A 26,551-nucleotide genomic window follows, 5' to 3' on the forward strand; every position below is an offset into this window, starting at 1 on the left:
TCTAGCGTCACTGGAAACATGTAGCGTCTTTCCTTGGTCCAGAGTTTCTTAGCACCTGCTGCACAAGTGAGAATCTTTTGGAGAAGCTGCAAGACTCCTGAGGGCTGGACTGTACCTTCAGAGACTCTGGGTGGGCCTGGAGTGGGGCCCAGCACCAGCACTGCTAAAGCTCCCAACCAGGTGATCAGAACACGTGGCCACGCTGGAGCAAAGCCAGGCCAGGCCGCTCTCAGAGCTGAGCTCTGCGATCCTGAGACAGTGTGGACCCAGCCCTGACCCTGCTAGACCCAGCTGGTTGTACAAAGGCCAGTGCCTCTCACTTTTCTCACTCCACCCAGAGAGGCAACAGCTGGTTCTTTCTTGAAGCAACGTAAGTAAAGTGAGGTCAGTAACTCATCATCCAACGTAGCAACGTGAGTGTGGATTTCTGGTGATAGCATCACCTCGAGATTCAGAAATGCAGGGGAACCTTCAGTACTATTCCTTACAGTTCGTGCGTAAAGTTTTTGGTTCCCAGTATTTATTATTTAAAAGGGTACATGAAACATTTTATGTTTACTTCTTCAAAAAGTGAAATATAATTAAGTTGCTCTTTACATAGGATTCTTTTTCTTGCTGGGAGGTAGGGGGTGGTGAGGAGACTCAGAGACCTTTAGTCAAAATAAAACCAAACAATTTTCCCTAAATGATCTTGCCAGTTGTCTTTTTTTTTTTTTTCATTTTTATTGTAGTATAGTTGATTTGGGGCTTCCCTAGTGGCTCAGTGATAAAGAACCCACCTGCTAATGCAGGAGATATGGGTTTGATCCCTGGGTCAGGAGGATGCCCTGGAGAAGGAAATGGCAACACACTCCAGTATTTTTGCCTGGACAGAGGAGTCTGGCGGCCTACAGTCCATGGGGTCGCAAAAGAACTGGACACAACACAGCGACTAAAGCAATAGCGTAGCTGATTTACTAAAGTAAGAGCGTAACGTAGCGTTATGTTAATTTCAGGTATACAGCAAAACGAATCAGTTATACCTATACAGTACAGACACTCTTTTTTTAGGTTCTTTCCCATATAGGCCATTATAGAGTATTGAGTAGAGTTTCCTGTGCTATACAGAAGCTCCTTGTTATCTATTTTATATATTAGTGTGTATGTATCAATCCCAATCTTCCAATTTATCCTTCCCCCCATCCCACCAGTTTAAACCCATCAAGAAAGTTGTTTGTTAGTTTTGGTTCAGCCAAATGTGGAAGTGGAAAGGGAGAGCTGGGGATGTAATCGGAGGATTAAAGATTAGCTGCCACACATGGCCGGGGAACTGACCTTTGACCAAATATAAGTCACGCCAGCACAGCTTCTCCCTGTGCAGGAAGAGATCCCAGGCCCTCGCAGTGCCATCTGAAGGGAGGGAGATGTAAAGGAAGCTGCAGGGAGGGAAGACAAGGAGTGGCCAAGAGCAGTCCCTGAACACGGACGAGCATCGCTCTCGCTCAGAGCCCTGCACAATGGAAATAATATTTGGCAGAAATAAGAAGGAGCAACTGGAGCCTGTGAGGGCCAGAGTAACAGGTGAGCATTTTGTATAAACCACGGGTACTTACATGTTTAGATGTACACTTTTTTTTTTCCTGCTTATAAAAGTAATGCTTACTGTAAATCATTTTTGGAAAATCTGGAAAACCGTAAATAGAGGTGACATGATCCATATTCTAGGCATATTCCCTGTGAAAATCTCGGTGTGCTATTATGCATTATAACTCAGCTTTCAAGGGGAGTCAGTGGTTCTCACTACTTCCAGGAGAAAAGTCCGAGGACTACTGCTGTTGGCTCATAGCCAGTGGGATTATCCTGCAAACTGTGCTCTGTCCCCAGGGTGCGGTATTTGTAAAAGTGGGTGCATCCTAAATTAATTTCAAAATGATACGAGAAGCGTGTGCGAGGGCCCGTTCTTGTGCATGCGCGGTGCGGGAGGGCACCGCAGATCCGGATGAAATTTCCTCAAAGGTGCGGTTTCAGGGTGCGAGCACTGCAGAGCAGATGAGACAGCTCCAGGGTGGGAGCTGCCACACGAACCCTCCTTGCATAGCTTTCTCCTCCTCTTCTGCATGGCCACTTTCCTGGGACCATCTTGTTTAGACTGTACAGGGCAGAGAGTGGTCTGCACTTCGGGTCCCAGGAGCCGTGCTGAGAACAAGGAAGGGGGTCAGCTCAGCCACACCACTGTTTTGGACAGATGGGCAGTTTTCACAAGGACGAGACAGCACTGCCCTCTGAGAGGCAAGTCACATTGGAGCTTTACAGCAGACGAATTGCCTTGGAAGGCTTTTGGAAGAAAGAAATAGCATGTATGTGTATTTTTTCTGATTACAGAGGTAATGTGCAATCTATATATGTATGTATATTCAGTTCAGTTCAGTCACTCAGTCGTGTCCGATTCTTTGTACTTTATATCCAGAGGGATATAAAAATCAGCTGTATTTCTTCTGTCTCTTAAGGACTGTTAATATTTGAGTCTATTTTCTTTAAGTTTTTAAAAGAAACATCAATATAGATAGTATATGCATGCGTCCTCCGTCGCTTCAGTCATGTCTGACCCTTTGCAACCATATGGACTGTAGCCCACCAGGCTCCTCTGTCAATGTGATTCCCCAGGCAAGAATACTGGAGTGGGTTGCCCTGCCCTCCTCCAGGGGATCTTCCCAACCCAGGGATTGAACCCTAGTCTCCTGCATTGCAGGTGGATTCTTTACCACTGAGCCACCCGGGAAACCCATAAGATTAATCTGATGATAGGTAGACTTTATATACAAATACTTTTTCAAAAAACAAATGTACACTTACTATTAACTTTTTATTTTTAAAAAAAGTGGATCTGTGATACCCATCATTGTATGCTCTGGGGTACGGTGGGCATTTTGCCATTATACTCCCTTGCAGCTCATGTTTATTGGCTGCATGTCAATACTTGGAAATTTTAGAGAACAAGAATCCCAGGACCTGAGATGGTGAATGAACCTCTAGATCTAAGTCAGTTGTTTTCACAGGATGGTCCCCAGCCCTGCAGCATGAGCACTCCCCAGGCTCTTGTTAGAATCTCAAATTCCTGGACCCACTTCAGACCCTCTGAATCAGACACCCAGGGGTGGAGCCCAGAAATGTGTGTTTTCAGAGCCCTCTGGCTGCGTGCAGGTGGGGGACCACTGCTGTAAACTGGGCCCCCTTCCTTGACAGGTGTGAAGCTTCGGGCCTGGGAGAAGCATCGACTTGCCCGAGGCCAGGCGGCCAGCAGAGGACAGGCTCCAGCCCAGTGCCAGCCTCCCTGCAGGGTCACGTCTAATCCACCAGTCAGGGTCTGCTGGCAGGCAGCTCACTACACACGGTGCTGTGTGGCCACATCTGTCCAGGGAAGCCAGGCCAAGGCTCTGGCCTCACATCCGGCTGTGCTTTCGTGACTCTGATTCTTCCTTTACAAGACACTTGAGCATTTCCTGACTCAGTTTCCTCATATGGCTGATAAAGTCAGCACATACCTACCACATGGGATTGCTGCAATGACCAAATGATTTAATCAACTACAGCACATAGTGCTCAGTAAACGCTCTTCTTAGGGCTTCCCTAGTGGCTCAGCTGGTAAAGAATCCGCCCGCAATGCGGGAGACCTGGGTTTGATCCCTGGGTGGGGAAGATCCCCTGGGGAAGTGCATGGCAACCCACTCCAGTATTCTTGCCTGGAGAATCCCCATGGACAGAGGAGCCTGGTGGGCCATAGTTCATGGGGTTGCAAAGAGATGGGCATGACTGAGCGACTAAGCACAGCACAAATGTTCTTTTTACATCTAGGGCTTTACTTTTAAGCTCAGATTCATCTTTCCCTGCTCTGCCTCAACCTGCTCCTTCTCCTGTGTCCCAGGTCACTGTGAATAGTCACACCCAGGGCAGGAGACTCGGCTGGCACTTTTTCAGTGTTCCCCTTCCATTTCCCCTACAATTAGTCAAACTCTAAGTCCCTTTGTTTTATCAGTTTCTCTCTGTCCCACTGCTACTATCTTCCTCCTCTCTCAGGTCTTCCCACCTCTCCCTAGCTTCTCCTCCAACCCAGAGTCCACACCATAGCCAGAAATAACTTTTGGTACCCCAAATCTGATCACATTCCATTAGTATGAGAAGAGGTAGGTCCTTAGAGACAGAACGTGGATTAGGGGTTGCTAGGAGCTGGGTGGCATATGCAGACTAACTGCTAATGAGCACAGGGCTTCTTTTGGGGGTGATGGAAATGCTCCTGGGTTGGTGGTATGGTTGCACAACATTGTAAATATACTAAACACACACACACACACACCCTGAATTGTATACTTTGAAATGATGGATTTATGTTATGTGAATTATATCTCAATTTTTAAAATTGCAAAAGAAAAAAATTAATCCTATTATTCCCTGTCATACCCATCAAAAGTGTCTCTTTCTTCTAAGCACCAAATCAAAGCTAGATTTGGTCTTACTGATCTTGCCCTCTACTTAGCCTTGCAGCCTCAATACTCGCTATACCCTCACTTGAAAGTTACAGGCCAGCTCTTACTAAACAGCTTGCATACTTCTTGGTCTTTGAACCAGTCTCTGGTCTCTGGGTTCAGGTTTTTCCAGAGCTAAGAATTCAGGAGTAAGTCATTTATTTGGGATGTGCCTCCCAGATAATCACGATGATGTGATCACTGACCTAGAGCCAGACATCCTGGAATGTGAAGTCAAGTGGGCCTTAGAAAGCATCACTACAAACAAAGCTAGTGGAGGTGATGGAATTCCAGTTGAGCTGTTCCCAATCCTGAAAGATGATGCTGTGAAAGTGCTGCATTCAATATGCCAGCAAATTTGGAAAACTCAGCAGTGGCCACAGGACTGGAAAAGGTCAGTTTTCATTCCAATCCCAAAGAAAGGCAATGCCAAAGAATGCTCAAACTACCGCACAATTGCACTCATCTCACACACTAGTAAAGTAATGCTCAAAATTCTCCAAGCCAGGCTTCAGCAATATGTGAACTGTGAACTTCCTGATGTTCAAGCTGGTTTTAGAAAAGGCAGAGGAACCAGAGATCAAACTGCCAACATCCACTGGATCATGGAAAAAGCAAGAGAGTTCCAGAAAAACATCTATTTCTGCTTTATTGACTATGCCAAAGCCTTTGACTGTGTGGATCACAATAAACTGTGGAAAATTCTGAAAGAGATGGGAATACCAGACCACCTGATCTGCCTCTTGAGAAATTTGTATGCAGGTCAGGAAGCAACAGTTAGAACTGGACATGGAACAACAGACTGGTTCCAAATAGGAAAAGGAGTTCGTCAAGGCTGTATATTGTCACCCTGCTTATTTAACTTATATGCAGAGTACATCATGAGAAACGCTGGACTGGAAGAAGCACAAGCTGGAATCAAGATTGCTGGGAGAAATATCAATAACCTCAGATACGCAGATGACACCACCCTTAGGGCAGAAAGTGAAGAGGAACTAAAAAGCCTCTTGATGAAAGTGAAAGAGGAGAGTGAAAAAGTTGGCTTAAAGCTCAACATTCAGAAAACCAAGATCATGGCATCCGGTCCCATCACTTCATGGGAAATAGATGGGAAACAGTGGAAACCGTGTCAGACTTTATTTTTCTGGGCTCCAAAATCACTACAGATGGTGAATGCAGCCATGAAATTAAAAGACGCTTACTCCTTGGAAGGAAAGTTATGACCAACCTAGATAGCATATTCAAAAGCAGAGACATTACTTTGCCAACAAAGGTTTGTCTAGTCAAGGCTATGGTCTTTCCTGTGGTCATGTATGGATGTGAGAGTTGGACTGTGAAGAAGGCTGAGGGCCGAAGAATTGATGCTTTTGAACTATGGTGTTGGAGAAGACTCTTGCAAGTCCCTTGGACTGCAAGGAGATTCAACCAGTCCATTCTGAAGGAGATCAGCCCTGGGATTTCTTTGGAAGGAATGATGCTAAAGCTGAAACTCCAGTACTTTGGCCACCTCACGCAAAGAGTTGACTCATAGGAAAAGACTCTGATGCTGGGAGGGATTGGGGGCAAGAGGAGAAGGGGACGACAGAGGATGAGATGGCTGCATGGCATCACTGACTCGATGGACGTGAGTCTGAGTGAACTCCGGGAGTTGGTGATGGACAGGGAGGCCTGGCGTGCTGCGATTCATGGGGTCGCAAAAGAGTCAGACACGACTGAGCAACTGATCTGATCTGATCCCAAGGAACACTGGGCGAAGGAGGCGTTGTCAAGCCATTGACCACCAGGAGTTATTGGAGCTGCATCCTCCGGGCAAAGCATAAACCACGCCTCACATTGTGTCCACCGAGGGCAAGGAAGTGGTGGCCTTGGACCCACAGCACCCCATCTGTCGTCGGGTGAGAGCAGCTTCCAGGGGCATTAACTCTCCAACGTGGTTCTGGCTTGTCCATGTGTGTGCAGAGCTGCTCCACAGTGAGAACAAAGCCCTCAGGTGAAGAGCTTTAGGTATTTGCAGAAAGCAGCCTTCAGGGAGAGATGAAAGCCAAGGGGACGTGGGCAGGGCGCCGACAGCACCTGCAACACTGTCCCAACAGCCGTGGAATGCCTGCCTCACGTATAATTTAAACTTTTCTAATAGCCCCGTACCAAAAAGAACAAAGAAACAGATGGCATTAATTTTAATAGTGTTTTTCCTTTAATGCCACATATCCAAAATGTTATCAGTTCAACATATAGCTAATGTTCTTAAATTGCTAATGAGATGTATTACATTTCTTTTTCATCCTAAGTCTCTGGAATCTGGTGTGCATTTCACAATTACTGTACATCTCAGTTGGGACTAGCCAAGTTTCCAGTACCCAGTTCCCCTACATGGGACAGCACAGCTCTAGAATGTTCTTTCCTCATGCCTTTGCAAGGCAAACACCAACTCTCCCTCAAAACTCAACCAGGTCACCTCCTCCAGGAAGTGTTCCTCGCCCTCCTGCTCTCAACCCACCTTGGAGCGGAGTTCTGCTCCACCCAGCACCCTTGCTGAGTCTGTGGAACTGCCTTTATCACAGTGTATTTTGGGTATTTTCCTTAGTCTTTGTCTCTTAATGGATGAGGAGTTCCTTGGAAGCAGTGTGCATGGGTGCTCAGTTGGGTCCAACTCTTTGTGTCTCCATGGACTGTAACCTGCCAGGCTCCTCTGTCCATGGGATTCCAGGCAAGAATACCGGAGTGGGTTGCCATGCCCTCCCCCAGGGGTCTTCCCAACCCATGGATGGAACCCGTATCTTACGTGTCCTGCACTGACAGGCAGGTTCTTTCCCACTAGTGCCACCTGGGAAGCCCCACTTGAACATAGGCATGCTGCCTGTTCATCTCGGTACCCTCAGCGCCCACACAATGCCAGGCACATTCTTTCTGGAAGTGAACAGATTCAGTGAGTGGTAGAGGGGCTGTGTGGACACTTCTTTGAGCTTTTTGGTTTAGGTGCAGAGCTGGAAACTAAACATTCTTTCTCTCATCAGGCAAGATTCCAGCCTGGCTGCAGGGGATCCTGCTCCGCAATGGGCCTGGGATGCACACGGTGGGCGAGACCAGATACAACCACTGGTTCGATGGCCTGGCCTTGCTCCACAGCTTCACCATCAGAGATGGTAAGAGCACCGCATGGTTTGCCGTGGGTGCTGTGACAAATGACCACAGATGGAGTATCTTAAAGCAACACACAATTCTATTTCTCTTCTGGTTTAGTAGCTAAATCATGTCTGACTCTTTTGTGATCCCATGCACGGTAACCCACCAGGCTCCTCTGTCCAGGGGATTTTCCAGGCAAGAATACTGGAGTGGGCTGCCATTTCCTCTTCCAGGGGGTCTTCCTGACCCAGGGATCCAACCTGCATCTCCTGTGGCTCCTGCATTGCAGGTGCAGCCTTTACCACTGAGCCACCTGGAAAGCACCTAAAAGTTTCTAGTGAGTCTCAGACTAAAACTTTACTCTCAGAGGTAAGCAGCTGTTTCCTGTTCTTTTCTGAGATGGGCAGTCAGGTTGCCAGTGTTGGTGCAGCACAGCCTGGCCTGGTCTCTCCTCTCCTCTAGAGCTCTCAATGCCTCCCCTGTGTCTCACAGTGGAAATATAAACAAAAACATTAAGTACTTCTATACACAATTTAAGAGGGCACACATAAGGCAATCAGGGCCCTCCGATTTGCAAGTAACATAAAGCCAGTACTTCTCAAAAGATGGTCTGTGGGTTTCTGCATCAGAATCCCCCAGGATGCTCATTTAAGCTGTGAATCCTGAGACCCTGCCCAGGGCTCAAAGGGAAGGATAGAGCATCTGTGTTCCCAGATGACCCCGAGCACACTGGTGGTGTGGGCCTCAGGCCTCCGTGGTCTTCAAAACCAGGCGGTTCTAGTGCACAGTTGGCATGAGGAACGGAAATCAGTGCCCAACCGGGAAGACAAGAACTGGAGTAAGAACAGCAAAGACAGAAAAATGACTCATAACCCTTAGCAGAGGCCACCAGAAGATAATGCTTTCAAACACTAACAAAGATTTCAATCATAAAGGCCAAGTGGAGATGGGGAAGAGTATACAGGAGCGCTTTTTTCAAGTCTAAAATTCTTTCAAAATTAAAATTTTTTATAAAGCAGATTTGAAGATGAGTCAACCCAGGTCCCCCTTAGCGATAGATTTGATTGTTTTCCAATAAGAAACCAAGCCGTCATCCCATGAGGATGGAACGTGTGAATTCCAAGAGTCAAAGTCACAGAGATATTTTTTTTTAATTATAGTTGATTTACAATGCCGTGTTAGTTTCAGGTGTAGAGCAAAGTGAATCAGTTATACACATACATGTATCTACTCCTCTTTTTTTTTTGGAGAAGGAAATGGTAACCCGCTCCAGTACTCTTGCCAGGAGAATCCCATGGACAGAGGAGCCTGCTGGCATGCTGTAGTCCATGGGGTCGAAAAAGAGTCGGACACAACTGAGCGACTGAACAACTCTTTTTTTAGATTCTTTTCCCATATAGGCTATAACAGAGTGTTGAGTAGAGTTCCCGTTCTATACAGGAAGTCCTTATTAGTTATCTACTTTATACATATAGTAGCACATGTAGGTCAATCCCTGGGCGAGAATTCCCTGAGATGCAGCCTCTCCTTGAAGCCATCCTTGTGACAGTGGATATGTGATGGGCATTTCTCTGATGGGAACGAGTTGTCAGTGTGTCTTGGGCCCCACTTTTTGGCATATTATAATTGCACCAACCATGGAAGCATAGGTTATACTACAGCAAGGAATGTGAAAAGTCAACATAATGTCATGTGCTAATTAATGGCAAAAAAACCCCACCAAACTCTAGAGGTTTCAAATTACCCACCAAAATGAAGGCCCCAGGCCTAAGTAGTCACAGCCCTGAAGACCTGGTGGGGTCCCCACGGGTCCCCCAGCCTCCCCCCATTCCTGCTGCTCTCAAGCACCTAACTGGTGCTTCAGCCGCTGTGGACTCAGCCCTCACAGGAAGTGGGCTGTGCTCCCCAACCCCACGTCTTGACTTACAGACTCTGGGGAGACCGACTGGGAACACCTCGCCCTCTTTCCTAGCCCCACCTCCCCGATTCGTGGTTCAGTTCCACTCATCCTTCAAGGGCTTTGAAAAGCTGTGGCAAGGGAATCAGAGATCAGAGTGACACAGCCACAAACCAAGGAAAACAGACTCTCCCTGCGAGCTCCAAGAGGAACCCGTCCTGCTGACACTTTGATTTTTGCCCTGAAAAACCCACTTCAGACCTGTCTTTCAAAACAGATAACAAATTTGTGTTTCGTGAAGCCACTACATTTATGATAATTTGTTACAGCAGCCACAAGAAATTAATACAGGTCTAGAATCATCTAGTATATTTTCACGTTGGTCTTGGCAGACTGGTCAAGGGTCCATGCTTTTCTGGAGTGAGTGAGATTCTCTCCAGTGTCATCAACACATGTACTGACCCTCTCCTGTGTGCAGAATGGGTATAAGAGTGCTCCCTGGTTGCAGAGTACGGCAGAAGCCAACACAATATTGTAAAACAAATATCTTCCAATTAAAAATTTTTTAAAGATTTGAAAAATAATTTTAGTGAGAGCAAAAAGTCTTCTGTACCATTAATAATTAAAAATGAAACCATGTTTATTTCAATTAAAAAAATGTTACTCCAGGGGCTAAATTGTTAATGTAAGGCTCCCAGAACTGAACTGGGTCCTTGGGAAACCCAGCCTGAGTATGGGGCCTTCTGGATCAGTCCTCTAAACCTGGACCTTACCTGGAGGGACTCCACCGTGGTGGAAGGCATGGTCAGTGGCCTGGGCCAGCAGGTCTCTGGGTGATGCTGGACAAGGCGATGGAACATTTCTGAGCCTCAGTTCCGCCATACGTAGATGGAGCTGGGACTAGGAATACTTACCTTGCCGTATTGTTGTGAGTCAACCTTGCCAAAATGTATGTGAGAGTTCACACCAGCGCTTATTGTATCCAGCACACACATTTAAGAGATGGTCTCAGTAAGCCACCCCCACCCCCACCCCGACCCCTTCACATCCCTGGAATGGCTCAAATAAGTTCAGATAAGTTTCAAATAAGCCTGTGATGATTCTGCTGCTTCTCTTTCAGGTGAAGTCTACTACAGGAGCAAATACCTGAGAAGTGATACCTACACTGCCAACATCGAAGCAAACAGGATTGTGGTGTCAGAATTCGGAACAATGGCCTATCCAGACCCCTGCAAAAACATATTTTCCAAGTAACTGTCCGTTTTGTATCTAGTCCCGCTTTCCAATATCCTTGACGGTCGAGACAACCAGCGTTTGCTCCTCTGACGGTGTGTTTAGGGTGGATGGAAAACTTCCCATGATGGCCTTTGACCATGCAGGCTACGTACTTCTGGATTACAGATAGCAGGCAAGGCAAAGAGCATCTGGCAGATTGTCAGATGTTCTCCCACATGGCTGGTGGGAGAGCACTTTGAAGTCACCTATCAAAATTACAAACACACATTCCCTTCAGTCCAGAGAGGTACTTGCCTGTTTCTGAAATGACAAATGTACAAGGTTATTCGTGGCTGAATGATTTGTTATGATGAGGAACTGAAAATAACTCAGGTGATCATTAACAGAAGAGTGTTAAATAAATCACAGTAACACTATACAGGAAAACACCAGGCAGATATAAAAAGCACTGAGGATGCTCTCTATGTACTGAATGGAAAATTCCCCACTGCTAAGTGGGGAAAAAGGAAAAAAAAGCTAAGTGTAGAAAGAGCATATAATATGCTGTAATTTGTGCTATAAGGCAGGGGATATCTAGGTTTGTTTTTGAATGTGCAGAAAGCCTGGGAGAAGGCATGGGCGAGGTAGGGAACCAACGGGAGGAAGGACGGGGGAGATTTTCAGTTGTACACATTTAAAACCATCTGGGTTGTGATGCATATGAATGCCTTACGCGTTCTGAATTGTTGGCCAGGGAATCAGGCCAGTGGTCATCATCTCCTTTCTGATAGGCTTTAGACATAGAAGGGGTACATTAGGGGTAGACTGGCCTGGAGAGGGAAGCTGGTTTCTGCTTCTCCAGAACTGACATCATCTCTCCAATCCCAGCTTCCAGCGCTGGGGGTCCCGCAAATAGCAGGCTGGGAACAGCCATTGCAGACGGGGGAGGAGCCAGGGGGCAGCGGGAGGGAAGGAATTGAAACCGCAGCTTGTGCGGCATCCTTGCTGTTACAGTGATTGCCAGTAGGGGGAGCACTCACCAGTACTCGGGGCCAAGACTTCCTGCTTTGAGTGTGCCTTCTAATAGGATGATCAGTTCTTAACTCAGTTTACTTTCCTTTTTCAAAGAAACGAATTTCTTGGACAAAGTTGAGGTAACGAGGGTGGATTGTCATTCCTGCTCAAAGCAGAGATCAACTGCTTTTCTAGTTTCGGGGGAGCCATTATGGGTATGTGTATGATTTCTATAGAGCTTCTTAAAATACTTGAGAACTGTCCACCAGCTCTTGATGGCTCTGGTGGGGGAGACCTTTGGATCTGGGGAGCTGGGGAGGGCTCAGTGGGCAGCCTTGCTGTCCCAGCTGACTCCCTTCTTAGCTGATTGGTTGTGGTGGTGCTTTGGGTTAACTCGATCTCTGGACTGTCAGATTCCTCAAATGACCAGTTGTGACCCAGCACTTTCCCTCCCTTAGTTGAAGTAGAGTGTTTTAAGTGGTAGGCGAACTAAAGCCATCTGGAGTAGAACCTTCCAGCTGAGTGGACACAGTGGTTGACCTGCTGACTTGCTTTCCTCCCCAGAGCTTTCTCCTACCTGTCCCACACTATCCCCGATTTCACAGACAACTGTCTGATCAACATCATGAGGTGTGGAGAAGACTTCTACGCGACCACAGAGACCAGTTACATCAGGAGGATCAACCCCCAGACCCTGGAAACCCTGGAGAAGGTATCAGTGAGTCTACAAGCAGCCTCAGTGCCTGACTTAAGGAATGGACCCTCTGCGGGGAGGCCAGGAGGCTGCAGGCACTCAGAGAGGAGCCCCCTCTGAGCCCCTCGTCTCGGGCATCTTAGCACTCTGCCCTGCCATCTCTGTGTCTGAATTCGTTCCTAGCACTCCCGTGACAAAGGAACACAAACTAGGTGGCTTAGGTCAACAGAAATGTGTTCCCCCACAGTTCTAAAGGCCGGAAGTCTGAAATCAGGTGCTGGCAGGCCCTGTTCTCTCTGAAGCTTCTAGGGAAGGAAACTTCTTTGCCTCTTCCTGCTTCTGGTGGTCGCCCCTTGGTTTACAGATGCCTCGTTCCAATCTCTTGTAAAGATACAAATCACCCACCCTATTCCAGAATGACCTCATTTTAACCCTATTTCCAAAATATAGACACGAGCGGTTAGGACCTATTTCAACTTGCCTTTTTGGAAGGTCCAGTTCGACCCCTGACAGTGTCGACAGTCCTCGGCACTGAGTGGCCCCTCAGTGGAAATTTGAATGAATGACAGACAGTGCTGGGCTGTCCAGGACCCCCAGCATCCCTGGAGAGGAAGGCATTAGGCAGAGAGCATGGGTGCAAAAATCAGCGCCCACGTGGATACCTTTCCTGGGCAGAAGCGAGTCTACGTTTTCACAAAGATCAGTAGACCCACTTTCAGTTTTCTCCAGCTGGCTGTTCAAAGCCTTGATGTCTTTGCAATACATCTTAACGATCTGTTCAAGGGAGTGCTTTTCTTAGCCATGAAATCATGTCCAGCTCCTCTGAAGCTAGGCAGCATAGGTCCAACTGAGGAGCACTTTCCACAAAGCTGCAGAGAGGAATCACTAGGTGAGAAGGAGGTAGCGCCTGACTTTTGGCTGAAGGTTGTGCCGTTCTCAGGGAGGAAGGGCGGACAGCTGGTTCCCTGGCCACCCCATTGCTCTATGATTGTGGCCTGTTTGGAGTCGGGATCGTTACTGAGGTCGTTAGTCAGTGTTTCCCTTTGACCAAATGCTTTTTGTAACCTCTCCGTTCCCAGAATAACCCTAGGAGAGAGGCCTGGGGATTTATGCCTCTGTGGGATACAAAAGGGGAGGATTTAAATGACTTCACCAGGGCCGGGATTAGCACCCAGGCTGCCTCTCTGCCCACGATGTTACTTGGAGCTCTCTGCGGTGAGGCATCGGGTTTCCACACCGAGGCCACCCGGTGGGGCCAGAGAGGGACAACCGTCAGAGAACACACGTAGCTCACCAAGCCCCCTGCAGCCTGTGTGCTGTGGGAGCCCCCACGAGGTTACATCAGGTCGCAAGAGGAAGCGTCTCCTTTAAAGGCAATGTCTGCCTTATTTTCAGGTTGGGAGACATGGAAAAATAGCCATCACCTCTCTGAGCCTGGAGTCAGGCAGCTCTTGGCGGGACTTTGCCCTCTCCCCTTTTTAAAAGCAGCTGACTGTCGTGTTCTGCAGGTTGATTTTCGTAAATATGTGGCTGTAAATCTGGCAACTTCACATCCTCACTACGACGCTGCTGGAAATGTTCTCAATGTTGGCACATCCATCGTGGACAAGGGGAAGACAAAATATGTGATCTTTAAGATCCCTGCCCCAGTCCCAGGTGGGTCATCCTGGGGCTGGGATGAGGCGTGAACACCAAGGTGGCTCTTTGGGAAGAGTTCTGGTTCTGGTTGATGGCACAACACTCAACCTGATACTTGCCCACATCCATGACTCAGAGGACCATGGACTCGCTTTTCTCCTTTAGGAGAAAAGGGATGATGCTACGTTTCCTTTTGGAAGAAGTGAATCCCTTTGCTCTTTCAACCTCCTTTTCTTTCGATTCCTGTTCATTATTTCATTAATTTATCTGTTAATCATGTATTTATCAATCTATCCACTGATGTTGTCATCCATCCATCATCCATCCTTCCTTTCATTCATTCATTTTTTAGTTTTCTGACAAACCTCCATCTGTCAGGGCTGTGCTGCTTTTTCTCATCCAAGCCCCAAAAGCCAGGCTCCCCGGGTTGTTCAGGGAGCTCAGGCCTGCTGGCATCCACTGCAGATTCCGCCCTGTTCCCTGAGCCTTCTAGACATTCTTCACTCAGGCCCGGGAGCCTGGCATGGCGCCCAGGCTGATTGTGATTGCGCGTTCCTGCGGGGGAGAAGGGTGGGACTCCTAGCCCTTATTTGGGCAGGACCCTCTCGCAACCACACCCAGGAGACCAGGCCTCCGAGGGTGGCTGTGCGGGCTCCGGGGATGGTGCAGGACTGCGAGGGTGCTCAGCTAGACCTTCTGGTTTAGGAAGACAGGTTTCCATAGGAGATTGCCCCTGGCCCCTCCCTTACCATTCTGTAGAGCACCCCCGTCCAGCAAATTCCAGGCTCCACTGGCAGACGGGAATCCCTGGGTCCCATGGTGCAGTGAGTGCTCTTGTTAAATGGAACCCCCGTTAATTAAGCTAATAAAGGGATGCAGGGTCCGGCTCAGGATCCTAGAATGTCCCACCTGAGGGTAGGCTAGCCATTTGAGTTTGCCACCTCATGTTCCTGAGGACCGGGAGCCCCAGGGGATCGGGTGACGTCCCCACGGCTCACAGCAGGTACCCTCCGCACCTGCTCCAGGCTGGCACTTCACCAGGATTCACACCTGCCTCCCGCCTCCCAGGCCAGGGTGCCTTTCCTTCCCGTTTGCTTTGTGTTCCATTTGTTTAGTGAAGAAAAGACCTACCTACCCCACAACCCGACAGCCTGCCTCCCACCAGCCAGCTGTTTACAGGGTGCACAGGTGGCCACAGGAATGGCAGGGACGCTTGCATGTAACTCATTATAACCCAGCCGCAGGCCTGGGTGGGGAGGCCTTTTGGCCAGCAGCTGACTCATCCTTGCAGAGGAATAAGGAAACCAAGCAGTCCCAAGCACCTCTGTGCTGGGTGCCGGGTGAGGCGCCTGGCCTCCTGCAGTATTTCCTTCAGTTCCCCCCTTCCCTCCAAGGGTTGTCCCTCCAAAGAACAGAGGAGGTGGCCAGGCTGAGGGGACTGTGTCCTTTGGCTTAACCCTGTGCCTCTGGCTGCCCCGCCAAGCCTCGGTTTCCCATCTGTAAAATGGGAATCATACAGCCGACCCTGACTGCCACAGTCTGTCACATCAACACAGGCACTTGGGCTCACTCCTAGGTCCTTCAGAACAGGAAATGCCAAGAGAAATTCACAGAAACCCTGTGAAATGCATGTCAGATGATGGACCTCAGCAGCGTGTCAAAGCTTCATCTTGGGAAGCTAGCCCACGGCCCGGGTGTGGCTGTGCTCAGTCGCTCAGTCGTGTCCGACTGTTTGCGACCCCATGGACTGTAGCCCACCAGGCTCCTCTGTCCATGGGGATTCTCCAGGCAGGAACACTGGAGTGGCTTGCCATGCCTCACTCCAGGGCATGGCCTGGGAGACTGATGGAAATACAGAGCCGTGGGCCCTGCCCCACAGGCTGAGTCAGCCTCCACACTTTTTCATGACCCCCAGACGATCTGCGTGCACGTTCAATGCTTCAGGAGCATTGCTCCAGAGCCGGGGTTGCAAATGTTTTCTGTAAAGGGCCCCAGAGTAACTATTTGAGACATTGCCGGCTGTGTGGTCTGCACCACGTCTGCTGGACTCTGAATCCTGAAGGCAAAGCAGCTGTGGACTCTGCAGGAGGCGGCAGCGTGGCCCTCGCTCCAGATAAACCTTTATTTTGGAAGCAGGCGGAGGCCAGCTTAGCCCCAGGCCAGAGTTACTGACACCTGGCCCTAAGGCCCAGAGACCCAGGGGCCTTGAGTCTGGGGAGGCAGCGGTTTCAGATGCTAAACCAGGCCCCTGGGTCGGGTGGGGGGAGGTCCAGTCCCTGCCTCAGCCAGGCAGCAGCCCTTCACCCGGTTTGCTGTCGACTCTCAAAGGTTCTTCTCAGCGGGGCGGGCTGAAAGGCTGGGCTGTAGGATGCGGTGGCCCTGTGGTGTCCTTGGGAGGCAGTCAGGTCCCAGCTGCTCCTGAGGCTGGCTTCTCTCCAGGGGGCAGGAAGGAGGGCCGGAGCCCCCTGAAGGACACGGAGGTCTTCTGCTCCATCGCCGCCCACTCCCTCCTCTCCCCGAGCTATTACCACAGCTTCGGAGTCACCGAGAACTACATCATTTTCCTCGAGCAGCCTTTCAAGTTGGACATCCTCAAGATGGCCACGGCTTACATTCGGGGTGTGAGCTGGGCTTCCTGCCTGGCCTTCCACGGGGAGGACAAGGTAAGGCCTAGCCGGGGAACCCCCCACCCCGCAGCCCCAGGACAGCCAGAGCCAGCCGGAGGTCAGCAGGCAGGGGCGGGCGGCTCAGTGGGGGAGGAAGCGAGCTCCCAGGCAGTGTCCCCAGAGGCACCAGCTAGCCTTCCAGAGACTTCTGAGGCTGGGTGGGCCTTCACAGGGGTCCCGAGTTAGGGCAAGGGGCTCAGCATCATCTGTTCAAACAGCACACGAGTGTAGAAAGCAGCTGCCAAGCCTCCTACTTCTCCCCATCCAGCCCTGCCAGAGGGCCCCCTCCATCGTCCATTCAGCACCGCTCTGCTCCCCTTCCTGTGCACCACGAGCATCCTTGGGCATCCGTACAGAGGTGTCTTTGTGGCCACCCCCTCTTTAATGCCTGCATTCTCAGGGAGGAGAGGAAGCAAAGCAGCTCCCCGAGGTCCCTCCCCTGCTCAGAACCTTCTGCTGGTTCCCCGTCTTCCCCAGAATCGGACCCACAGGCCTCTCTCACTGGCCTGGGAAGGCCCTCATCATGCCCTCAGCCCAGCCTCTGGCTCCCTCCTACACCTCAGACCTGCCGCACACACGTTCCTGCCTCAGGGCCTCTGCACTTTCTGCCCCCTCCACTGGAACGTTCTTCCCCAGCTGGCTCCCTCCCCTTGTGAATCCAGGTCTGGCTCTAAGGCCCCCACCTCCATCACCAAGGTCCCCCTAGCTGTCACAGACCCCTCCCCACTACCAGGCTTTCTCTACCTCCCACCTCATTTTCCCAGTCGTGCTCAGCCATCATCCTTCACATGTTGTACATTTGGTCACTGAGCCTTGGCCTCGCCCCCACTGGACTATAAACTGCATGAAAGTGTGGGGGGTTTATCTCTCTAGTTCCCCCGAAAATATGTCAGTGTTTGTGGCACGAATGAGCTGGGCAAGGGGGCCATCAGGGGGCCGGCGGAAGTGGGTTTGCTCTGGGGGACCACCTGGAGCATCAGGGCCCCATTGGCCTCCAGGCTGCAGGGATCCCCCAGGGATCTCTGGCCCCAGAGAGTCCCACAGTGAGAGCCCCCGAGCCCTGGCAGGGCTTTGAATGCATTTGTAGAGTTTTCTGAGCAGTCTCTGCAGCTGACCCCTGGATTGGGTTTATGGGAAAGAAGTGCCTGTCACTTCACCCTGTGTTCATCTCCCACTGTCCCTTCTCCTCTGCAACACTCAGCCCTCATCACCCCCACTTAACTTCAGAGCTTGATTTTGGGGAAAGAGAGAAAGAGACGATGAGCCAGAGAAGGTGGCTGGAGCCTCCTCTCCCTCCTTTCAGAGGAGGATGGTTAGGCCAGAGCTGCCAAAAGAAAGAAAACACCCCTTCACCCTCGGATTAAGCAACTAGGGCTGTAGATACGGCTAATTGCCACCCAGAGCGATACCGCCTATGACACCCAGAGGTGTGTACGGAGGCCTACTGGGCTGATATCAGCTTGACTAGACTGGTCACTCAGCACCGCAGCCCTCCAGGGCAGCCTGGTTGCTGGGACAATCTGCAGTGGGCCGGGGCTTTGGTGGGGGGTCCAGGACGGGGTTTCAGGGGCTCTGGCCACGGGTGGGACCTGAGGAAGCTGAGAGGGCTGGTCCTCCCCAACTTGGCCATTGCCGGGGAGCTGGCCACTTGACGCCCACCTGGATCTCAGTTGAATGAAGGTCGGGGAGACGCTGCACTTTCAGGGCCCTCCCTGAAAGGTCTGGTCCTCCACGTGAGGCCGAGACCCCATGCAGCAAAGCTTCCCTCCTCCCCATGGCTTCTGGTGAGGTTTGCCCCCTGGAGTGGGACAGAGAGGCTCAGAAAGGGGAGGGGTTGCTTCAGGGTCCCGAGCAGGTGAACCGTTGGCTGGGGCTTGTCCCCCACCCAGTGCTGCAGCGTGGGGCTGGCAGAGGGAGCGCTGAGCCCCGGGCTGCATCTCCTTTCAGACTCACATCCACATCATCGACCGAAGGACGCGGAAGCCCGTGCCGACCAAGTATCACACGGACCCCATGGTGGTGTTTCACCACGTCAATGCCTACGAGGAGGACGGCTGCCTCCTGTTCGACGTCATCACCTACGAGGACGGCAGCCTCTACCAGCTCTTCTACTTGGCCAACCTGAACGAGGACTTTAAGGAGAACTCCAGGCTCACCTCCATGCCCACCCTCAAGAGGTTCGTGCTTCCCCTCCACGTGGACAAGGTAACGGCTTGAGTTCTTGGGGAGGTGAGCCCACTCGGGAGGTGGCTTTGGTTCTGATTTCATTGACATTGAAATTCAAAATGAGGTGTTCTTAGAGAAAGGCAGAAAATGCTTTCGTTATTTTTCCAAATATTGAACATATTCAGGGTAGAAATTTTAGAAAATACAGATTAAGTGAAAAGGAAAAAAATCACCATAAGCCGTTTGCAAATATATTTGTATTACCTCCCAAGTCTCTCTCTCTCCGCAGATAGACAGGCAAATAGACAGGAAGATATACATACATATTAGTATATAATGATATATATGCATATAACATATGCATATTGTATATATACATCAAAGCTGTTAAAAAGTATGTACAGTATGATTTTCTTTTCTGAAACTAATATATAGCATATAAATATGTATTTCTTAATTTTAGAGAAAAATTGCGCTGTGCATAATTTTTAACAGCCTTAATGAAATATAACTCACGTACCATACTATTCACCCATTTTCACTCATTTAAAGTGTACAGCTCAATGGCTTTTAGTATATTCACAGAGTTGCACTACAATCAATTTTACAATATTTTCATTTCCCCCAAAAGAGCCTCCCCCATTCCTTCCACCCCCAGGTAACCACTGCCCTACTTTCTATCTCTGTGGATTTGCCTATTTTATTTCATATAAATGGAATCATACCGTAAGCAGTCTTTGTGGCTGGCTCCTTTCACTTAGCATGTTTTCAAAGTTCGTCAGCACCGTGGCACGTATCAGTGCCTCTTTTTTTATGACTGAATATGTACACACTGTTTTTTGTACTGCTTTTCCGTCCTCCTCATATATCTAAACATCTTTCCATGACATTAAACATTCTTCTGTGACATCATTTTAAATATTTGCCTGACAATCTGCGGTGGGGATTCATCTCCAGTTGCTTACCCATTTCCCTGATGTTGAACAGTCCTGTTCTTGCATTCAAAATGACCACCAGGCCAGACATTACCGTCAATTAGGGTGCTGCTGCCTAGGCTCTGGGCTTGGTTTTAAAGGCTACAGAGGCTTCTGGCTCCAGAACTTCCTTACTTCATGACTTAATTCGTTTAAATGAAACCCAGTTGAGTTCAATTCAATTTTGATGGCTCATCTGTACTGAACACACTCTATGTACCAGGTACGTTGCTAAGCATTTTATTTTCTTTACCTCACTTAGTGATCAAAACCTATGCAAGAGATCCACACGTTAGCCTCATTTTACAGATGAAGAAACTGAGGCTCAGAGAGGTTAAGGAATGTGCCCAAGGTCACACAGCCTGGTAGCAAAGCCAAGACTGGCTCTGAGCCCTTCCTTGGAGCTGGTAAAGGGTATAACTCTGCAGATCACCCCAGGGGGTCACCTTGACCCCTCACAGGGCCCCCCTGCAGGCCTAGGGAACAGGAGACACTCCTACATGCCCAGGGAGGCTTCCGCCACCCCCAGACCCCTCCCAGCCAGAGGCCCTGGGGCCTGCATTTGAGCCCAGCTACGTCAGACCACAGAGCTGGGTCCTTTCTCCTGTCCAGCATTTCCCCCATCTGCAGTCACTTGTGTGTCTCTGTCATGATGTTCACTGTATTTCCTACCACTTCTGTTAAATTTACAAAATCACATTTTCATTTAAATCAACTCACTCTTTCCCTAGCTCATTTGGAAGGGAACCTATGACAACCCAGGGCAAAGCCAGCGTTGCGCGCTGCCAAAGGAGAAAGTGATGACCGCCGAGTGCTGTGATGAAGCACAGGTCCCGAGCACTGGCCTGATGCTGTTGCTCTTGCCAAGACCCAATCTCTCCCTTAAAGAGAACACTGGGAAAGTATTCAGTGTTAAGGGTGTAGTGGCACCTAACTGAGATGCTCTCCTTGACCCGGTTGGGAAGACTGGAAGAGAAGAAAGGATTAACTTTCTCCTGGTATGATTCAGGGCTAACGAGTGAACAGCAGGGCCCACAGAATCTCCACCTGAGCCCCTGGCCTCCGCGCCCCCCCCACTCTGGGAAGTTCCACAGTGCAGCGCTTGGAGCATTTCCTGGCTCCAGGGTGCAGTGGGGGCGGGGTGGGGGGCTGTCACCCAGAGGGCGAGTCCCAAGGCCGACCCTTCCCCCTGCCTCACAGACCTCAGCACAGAGAGGAAGCACTCTCCCCCGACGCCCGCAGCGCGGGATTCTGTCACCTCTTAACAAGCTCGAGAAACAATCTGCTTCCTTGGAACCAAGCTAAGAAGTTTAGCCTGTACAGTTTAAACAGGCGCTGCGTGAACCATCTGCAAAGAAAAGTGAGCGCTGGGAAGGGTAGCTCTGGCCATGCTTTTTAATTGCTATTTATTGTCCCTTAAAAAAATGTCTTCTTGCTTCACTGCATGTGAACAGGGGAAGGTTGAGCAGGCAGACATGGCCTGTGTGTTCAGATCCAGCAGCTCCGATTCCATCCCATCCACAGTCTACATTACGGAGGGGCCTTGGGGGCGGGCGATGCCACCGTTTCTCAAATGCCCTTCATTCTGGGGCCTTTGCACATCGCTGTCCCTCTGTTGTCCTCTTTCCATGAGTCCTCCATTCTCGTCCCGGCCGCAGGTCGGACTGGCCTGGGGGCTCCGGGACCACCAGTCCACTGAAGGCAGAACCTCTAGGGGAGGGGTTGGGATGGGCATGGCTCCCAGGCACCCCCCACCCCCACCCCAGGATCCTAGTTCCTGCTGATCCTTCAGGTCCGGCGTCCTGACTCCCTCAGTGGGTTTGTACATTCCAGTGGCACCTACAGCTCTTTGCTCACATTGATGTCAGGAGTAATGAGCTTGTTGGGTCACCTTGTCCTGTGAAAGGTCCCAGGGGGCCCGGACTCTTGGTCTTGCCAGCCATTTATCCCCTGCACCCATCACAGGGTCTGGTTCTCCGCAGGTTCTCTTGAAGCCCTTAGATATTTTAAATGAATGAATGAGAAAGGTGATGCAAGGTCTCTCAAAGGACACAAGGCCTTCCTTTAGCAGTTGGAACACTTCCAAAGTGGAAAGCGCCTTCCATGTAGAATGGGCTAAAGTGAGTGAGGTGTGTTCAGAAGTCTGAGGTCTCCCAGCTGTCCCAGATTCTCTGGCGCTTGGGCCACCTGGGGTCAGAGGAAGGAGGGGCCCGTTGGTACCCTTGGCCTGTTTGTTGGGGTGGCGTGGGGGTTGTCTAAGGCGGAGCTAGGCCTCCAGGGGCCTGGGTGGTGTGGCCCATCTGTGCCCTGCCCTCACCCTGCAGGGCTCCGTGCGCTGCCATGGGGGTGGCATCTTTGACCTTGAAGGGGTGTCTCCAACTCCTGGCTCCGTGAATTTGATTTGTCTTGTGTTCAAATAGCAAGAGAAGCCCCGTTTCTCGAGGGCCCCCTCTGCGCTGGGCCCTGTGTTAGACGCCTTTTCTTCTCTTAGACCCAGGCCAGAGGGGCCCCTGCTCTGGCTTTTCTCCAGTGGCCCTTCTCCACAGGGTGAGGAACCCACGGGGCCACAGGGTGCCCACCCAGAAGGGCACCCTTCCGACCCCAGCCATACCTGGGATCCCTGAGTTCCTTGCCCAGATGTCCCACACCTGCCTCCAGCGCCTGCCTCTGTCCTCCTGAGGGCAGACAGTGCTCTGGTGTGTCGGCCTCAGGCCCACGAGGAAGGCAGGGAGAAAAGGGGGCGGGGAGCCTGGGCCCAGAGGCCGGCCTTCATTCTCCCCTGCAGCCCATTCCAGAAGGCCAAGGAGTCCTGGAATTCTAAATTCACACGCGTCCTTCCAGACCCAGCACTGTGCACTAGAAACCTGCCGCGATGAAGCAGTGTTCTCTGTCCAACGCAGCGGCCGCTGGACGGGATGCCTGGGCTATTGAAACGCAGCCAGTGAAGCCGAGGAATGGAATTTTAAATTTTACTGAATTTAAATTTAAATAGCCACCTGTGGCTGGGGGTGGCTGCCTCACCCCGGGCAGCACAGTTCCACAACATGTTGAAGCTCTGTGTATAAAGTAAGGGAAGATAAAATGGTATTTGACTTAACCATTCAATATATGTGGACAAAGGGTTGGTGGGCCTCTGCGCTCATCCTGGGTCCTGCAAATGTTGTGTGAGTGCTGAGTCACTTCGGTCGTGTCCGACTCTGTGCAACCCCATGGACTGTGGCCCAGCAGGCTCCTCTGTCCATGGGGGTTCTCCAGGCAAGAATACTGGAGTGGGTTGCCATGCCCCCCTCAAACGTGTGGGGGGCGTGTAATGGTCTGCATGCTCCTCACTGAATCTGCATGTGAGTGCTTGAAGTTATTTGTCATCCCCATGACAACAGATGAGAAAGAAAGTAACGTGCCAAACGTCGCAGAATCATCGTAGGATTTGAGCTGGGATTTGGGTGCTTGTCTGTCTCATTCCAAGTTACTAACTACAGTGGGTTTGGCCCTGGACCAAGTGTTTTCATAACCATTATTTAATTTAATCCTAACCATGGTGCTCAGACGCTGGTCGAAAGAACCTTCGCTTGCACTCGCCATCTGTCCAGAAGTTACAGATTGCCCCCAGTTTTACAAACAAGGAAGCAGGCTCCAGTTCACCTAGTCTCAGGGAGGCCTGCCGGAACTCACGAAGAAACCTATAGAGTCAGATTTCACACCCAGGACTGCCAAACTTCAAAGCCAGTGTTCTGGGGGGATGACTGAGATTAACTTCTTCTCCTGGGACGTCCCTCGCATCGAAGAATTTCAAAGCCAGTCTGCAAGATTTTATTGAATTCTGGCTGGAGAGCGATTTCTTCCCAAAGTCATGCACACTGGCCACAGAAAGCAGCCGAGTCATGCTCGTTACTGCTGTGTGTGGAAAAATTCATGGTCCATGCCTCAACCAGTCTGACCAGTTTCATGCTGGAGCTAGAAAACATGTCCGCAGACCGCCTCCCTGAGAATCAAGCCCAGGACATGCACTAGAGGCCCGTGGCTGCTGCCTCGTGACTACAAGGCAACGGGCAGGCCTCTCACCATCTGTGAGGCTGCACGCACAGGCGGAGGCAAACAAGAGCTGCTCCCAACAAGACGCCCGGTGTGCCGGGCGCTGGACGACTGATTCTTACAACCACCTGCAAAGCACGTGTTCTGCCTCTTGAGCGTTCACACATTCCTTTAGCAGTTGCTTCTTAGGAGCTGCCTGTGTGCCATGCACAGGGTGAAATGTGGTCACTGTCTTCACAGGGAAGACAGCATCAAAGAAGGAGCCAGGTCCATAAAGGAGATAATTACAGTGTGGGACAGACACCTTGGAGACACTGCAGACTGAGCTGTCAGGGAAAGGGACGCTGGAGCTGAGACCTGTGGGAGGGGAATGGGCCAGCCTCAGGGTCTTTGCACCTGCTTTCCCTGCTGCCTGCAGTGCTTCTGTTTCCGAGCAGAAGAACCCCAGTGTGGAGGTCTGGGCTCAGCTTCCGCTCCCCTAGTGCGACCTTGGGCAAGCCACTTTCCTACCCTGGGCCTCAGTTTCCTCCTCTGTCAACTGGGATTGCACTAAACACATCTCAAAATTCAGCTTCTAAGATGCAGTAAATGTCCTGCCTTCCTAGCAAAAAGCTGCTGTTGTTCAAATTTGCTGTTGGGTAGTTGCTAAGTCATGTCCGACTCTTTTGTGACCCCATGGACTTTAGCTCACCAGGCCCTTCTGTCCATGGGATTTTTCCAGGCAAGAATACTGGAGTGGGTTGCCATTTATTGATTTAATTATAAAAACTTGTTTGGAGACATTTGGAAAGTCGAGAAAAGTTTAAATGAGAAGTCAGGCATGGCAGTAATTCTCCTTCTGGAATTTCACAGATGCCGGTGGTCTTGCTCCTCATCCCCTCCCAAGTGCCCAACCTGAACTCACCCGCCAGGGGTAATGGCAATAACAATAATAATAATAATAATACAATTATGTGATCAACAGCAGTTAACATTTGTTTAGCACTTACTGTTAACCTGGCCTTCTTGTAAGCCAACAGCATGGGTTATTTTATTTAATTTGCATGATAACTCAGAGATGCATATACTATTTATACAATGCTTGTGCTATACCTCATTATACAGGTGGGGAAACTGAACTTCAGAGATGTCAAGTAACTTGTTCAAGTACCATGGCAAGTGTGTGGGGACACAGGGAGTAACTGCTGCTCGATAGATATTTAATTAGTTGTGTTACGTCTCTCTCCCGGGTTAAAGTACTGAACCAAGTCTTGACTGCCACTTAAGACCAAGAGACGTCCTTCATAGATATTTTTTCCTCCCAAGTTATTTTTATCTCATGTTTGTTTTTCTTTCCTGCTGGTTTGTTTTTCTCCTATTTTTTCATAGGAGAAAATACTGAAAATCTAGAAAAACATAGACAAAGAAATTAAAGTCTGCATCACCCGCTGCATGCTCTATTGTTACTATTGGGCACATTTCTCCCAGGCTCTTTCCACTGTGATTTCTTTTCTTTTTTAACACGGCTGAGCTCAGACCGTGTCTGCGGTTCTCTCTGCTGCTCTTTCACTCGGTGTTCTCTGTGTTATTATGAACTCTTTATAAACACCTTTTTAATAACTGATGCAGCCTTTGACAAGTGACTCATACAGTATTTAAAAAGCGAGAACTTGTAAGTACTTCCATTTCACTTATAAGTACATCCATTTCACCTGTGAGGGATCAGGCAGCCCAGAGCAGGAGAAAAGTTCCAGGGTTTCGGAGCCCCCTTCCACAACCCACCAGCTTTGCCTTCTTCGGGGAGTCACCTCCAGTCCCCGATTCTCATTTTTAACTGAGAACTCCAATCATGTAATAGCTGCTTCTGGTGGCTAGCATGAGGCCAAAACAAGACACTGAAGCATTCTTTTAAAAATGTGCACATAAAGCCAGTGTTTGCTCTGGACAACGTTTTGATTTATTTGGAAAAACTGATCTCTTTCAGAATGCAGAAGTGGGCTCCAATTTAATCAAACTGTCGTCTACAACAGCACGAGCCCTAAAGGAAAAAGATGACCAGGTCTACTGTCAGCCGGAGTTGCTCTGTGAAGGTAAAACGCATCTTCTCTCCTGTGTTCAGAGGAAGGGGTGGATGTCCTCTTTACCTAACGCCTCCTTCCAGTGCAGAGGAGCTGTGTGTGGACCAGGGAGGCAAGGGAAGGCTGTGGGACTCTAGGCATTGTACTGGAGACGCTTCTCTCTCATGTACCTTCATACCCCTCGCAGCACTGGGGTGGTCTCTAGACCCAGGAACTTTCACGGCTGGCCTTTTGAATGCTGCCATGTAATTTTTTTGCTTTCTTTTAAAACATTTATTTATTTGTTGCATTTAAATTTTTATACACTTTTTAAAGGTTACTTTCCACTTAGTTATTCCAAAATATTGGCTGTGTTCCCCATGTTGTACAATCGTCCTTGAGCCTGTCTTACATCCAATAGTCTGTACTTCCCTGTCCCCACCCCTATATCATCCCCTCCTTCCCCCTCACTGGTAACCACTAACTTGTTCTCTGTCTCAAATGCTGCCATGCATTTGCAAAAAATGCTCAACATCGCTTATTATTAGAGAAATGGAAATCAAAACTGCAGGGAGGTATCAGCTCACACCAGTCAGA

General features: G+C 49.8%; 1 protein-coding gene across 1 annotated transcript in view; it reads left to right on the forward strand.

Annotated features, from left to right (window-relative positions):
* The first annotated feature begins 1,404 nt into the window (after nt 1-1,404).
* BCO1 (beta-carotene oxygenase 1) overlaps nt 1,405-26,551 on the forward strand; it is a 30,869-nt gene continuing 5,722 nt past the window's right edge. Inside the window, exons 1-8 of the mRNA XM_019978641.2 lie at nt 1,405-1,560; nt 7,514-7,642; nt 10,640-10,769; nt 12,313-12,460; nt 13,951-14,098; nt 16,520-16,743; nt 18,694-18,951; nt 25,882-25,987. Coding sequence (XP_019834200.2) covers nt 1,497-1,560; nt 7,514-7,642; nt 10,640-10,769; nt 12,313-12,460; nt 13,951-14,098; nt 16,520-16,743; nt 18,694-18,951; nt 25,882-25,987 — 1,207 coding nt within the window. The 5' untranslated portion in view covers nt 1,405-1,496. The remainder of the gene's footprint in view (nt 1,561-7,513; nt 7,643-10,639; nt 10,770-12,312; nt 12,461-13,950; nt 14,099-16,519; nt 16,744-18,693; nt 18,952-25,881; nt 25,988-26,551) is intronic.

Source organism: Bos indicus, chromosome 18 (genome assembly GCF_029378745.1).
Source record: "Bos indicus isolate NIAB-ARS_2022 breed Sahiwal x Tharparkar chromosome 18, NIAB-ARS_B.indTharparkar_mat_pri_1.0, whole genome shotgun sequence".
Taxonomy (NCBI): domain Eukaryota; kingdom Metazoa; phylum Chordata; class Mammalia; order Artiodactyla; family Bovidae; genus Bos; species Bos indicus.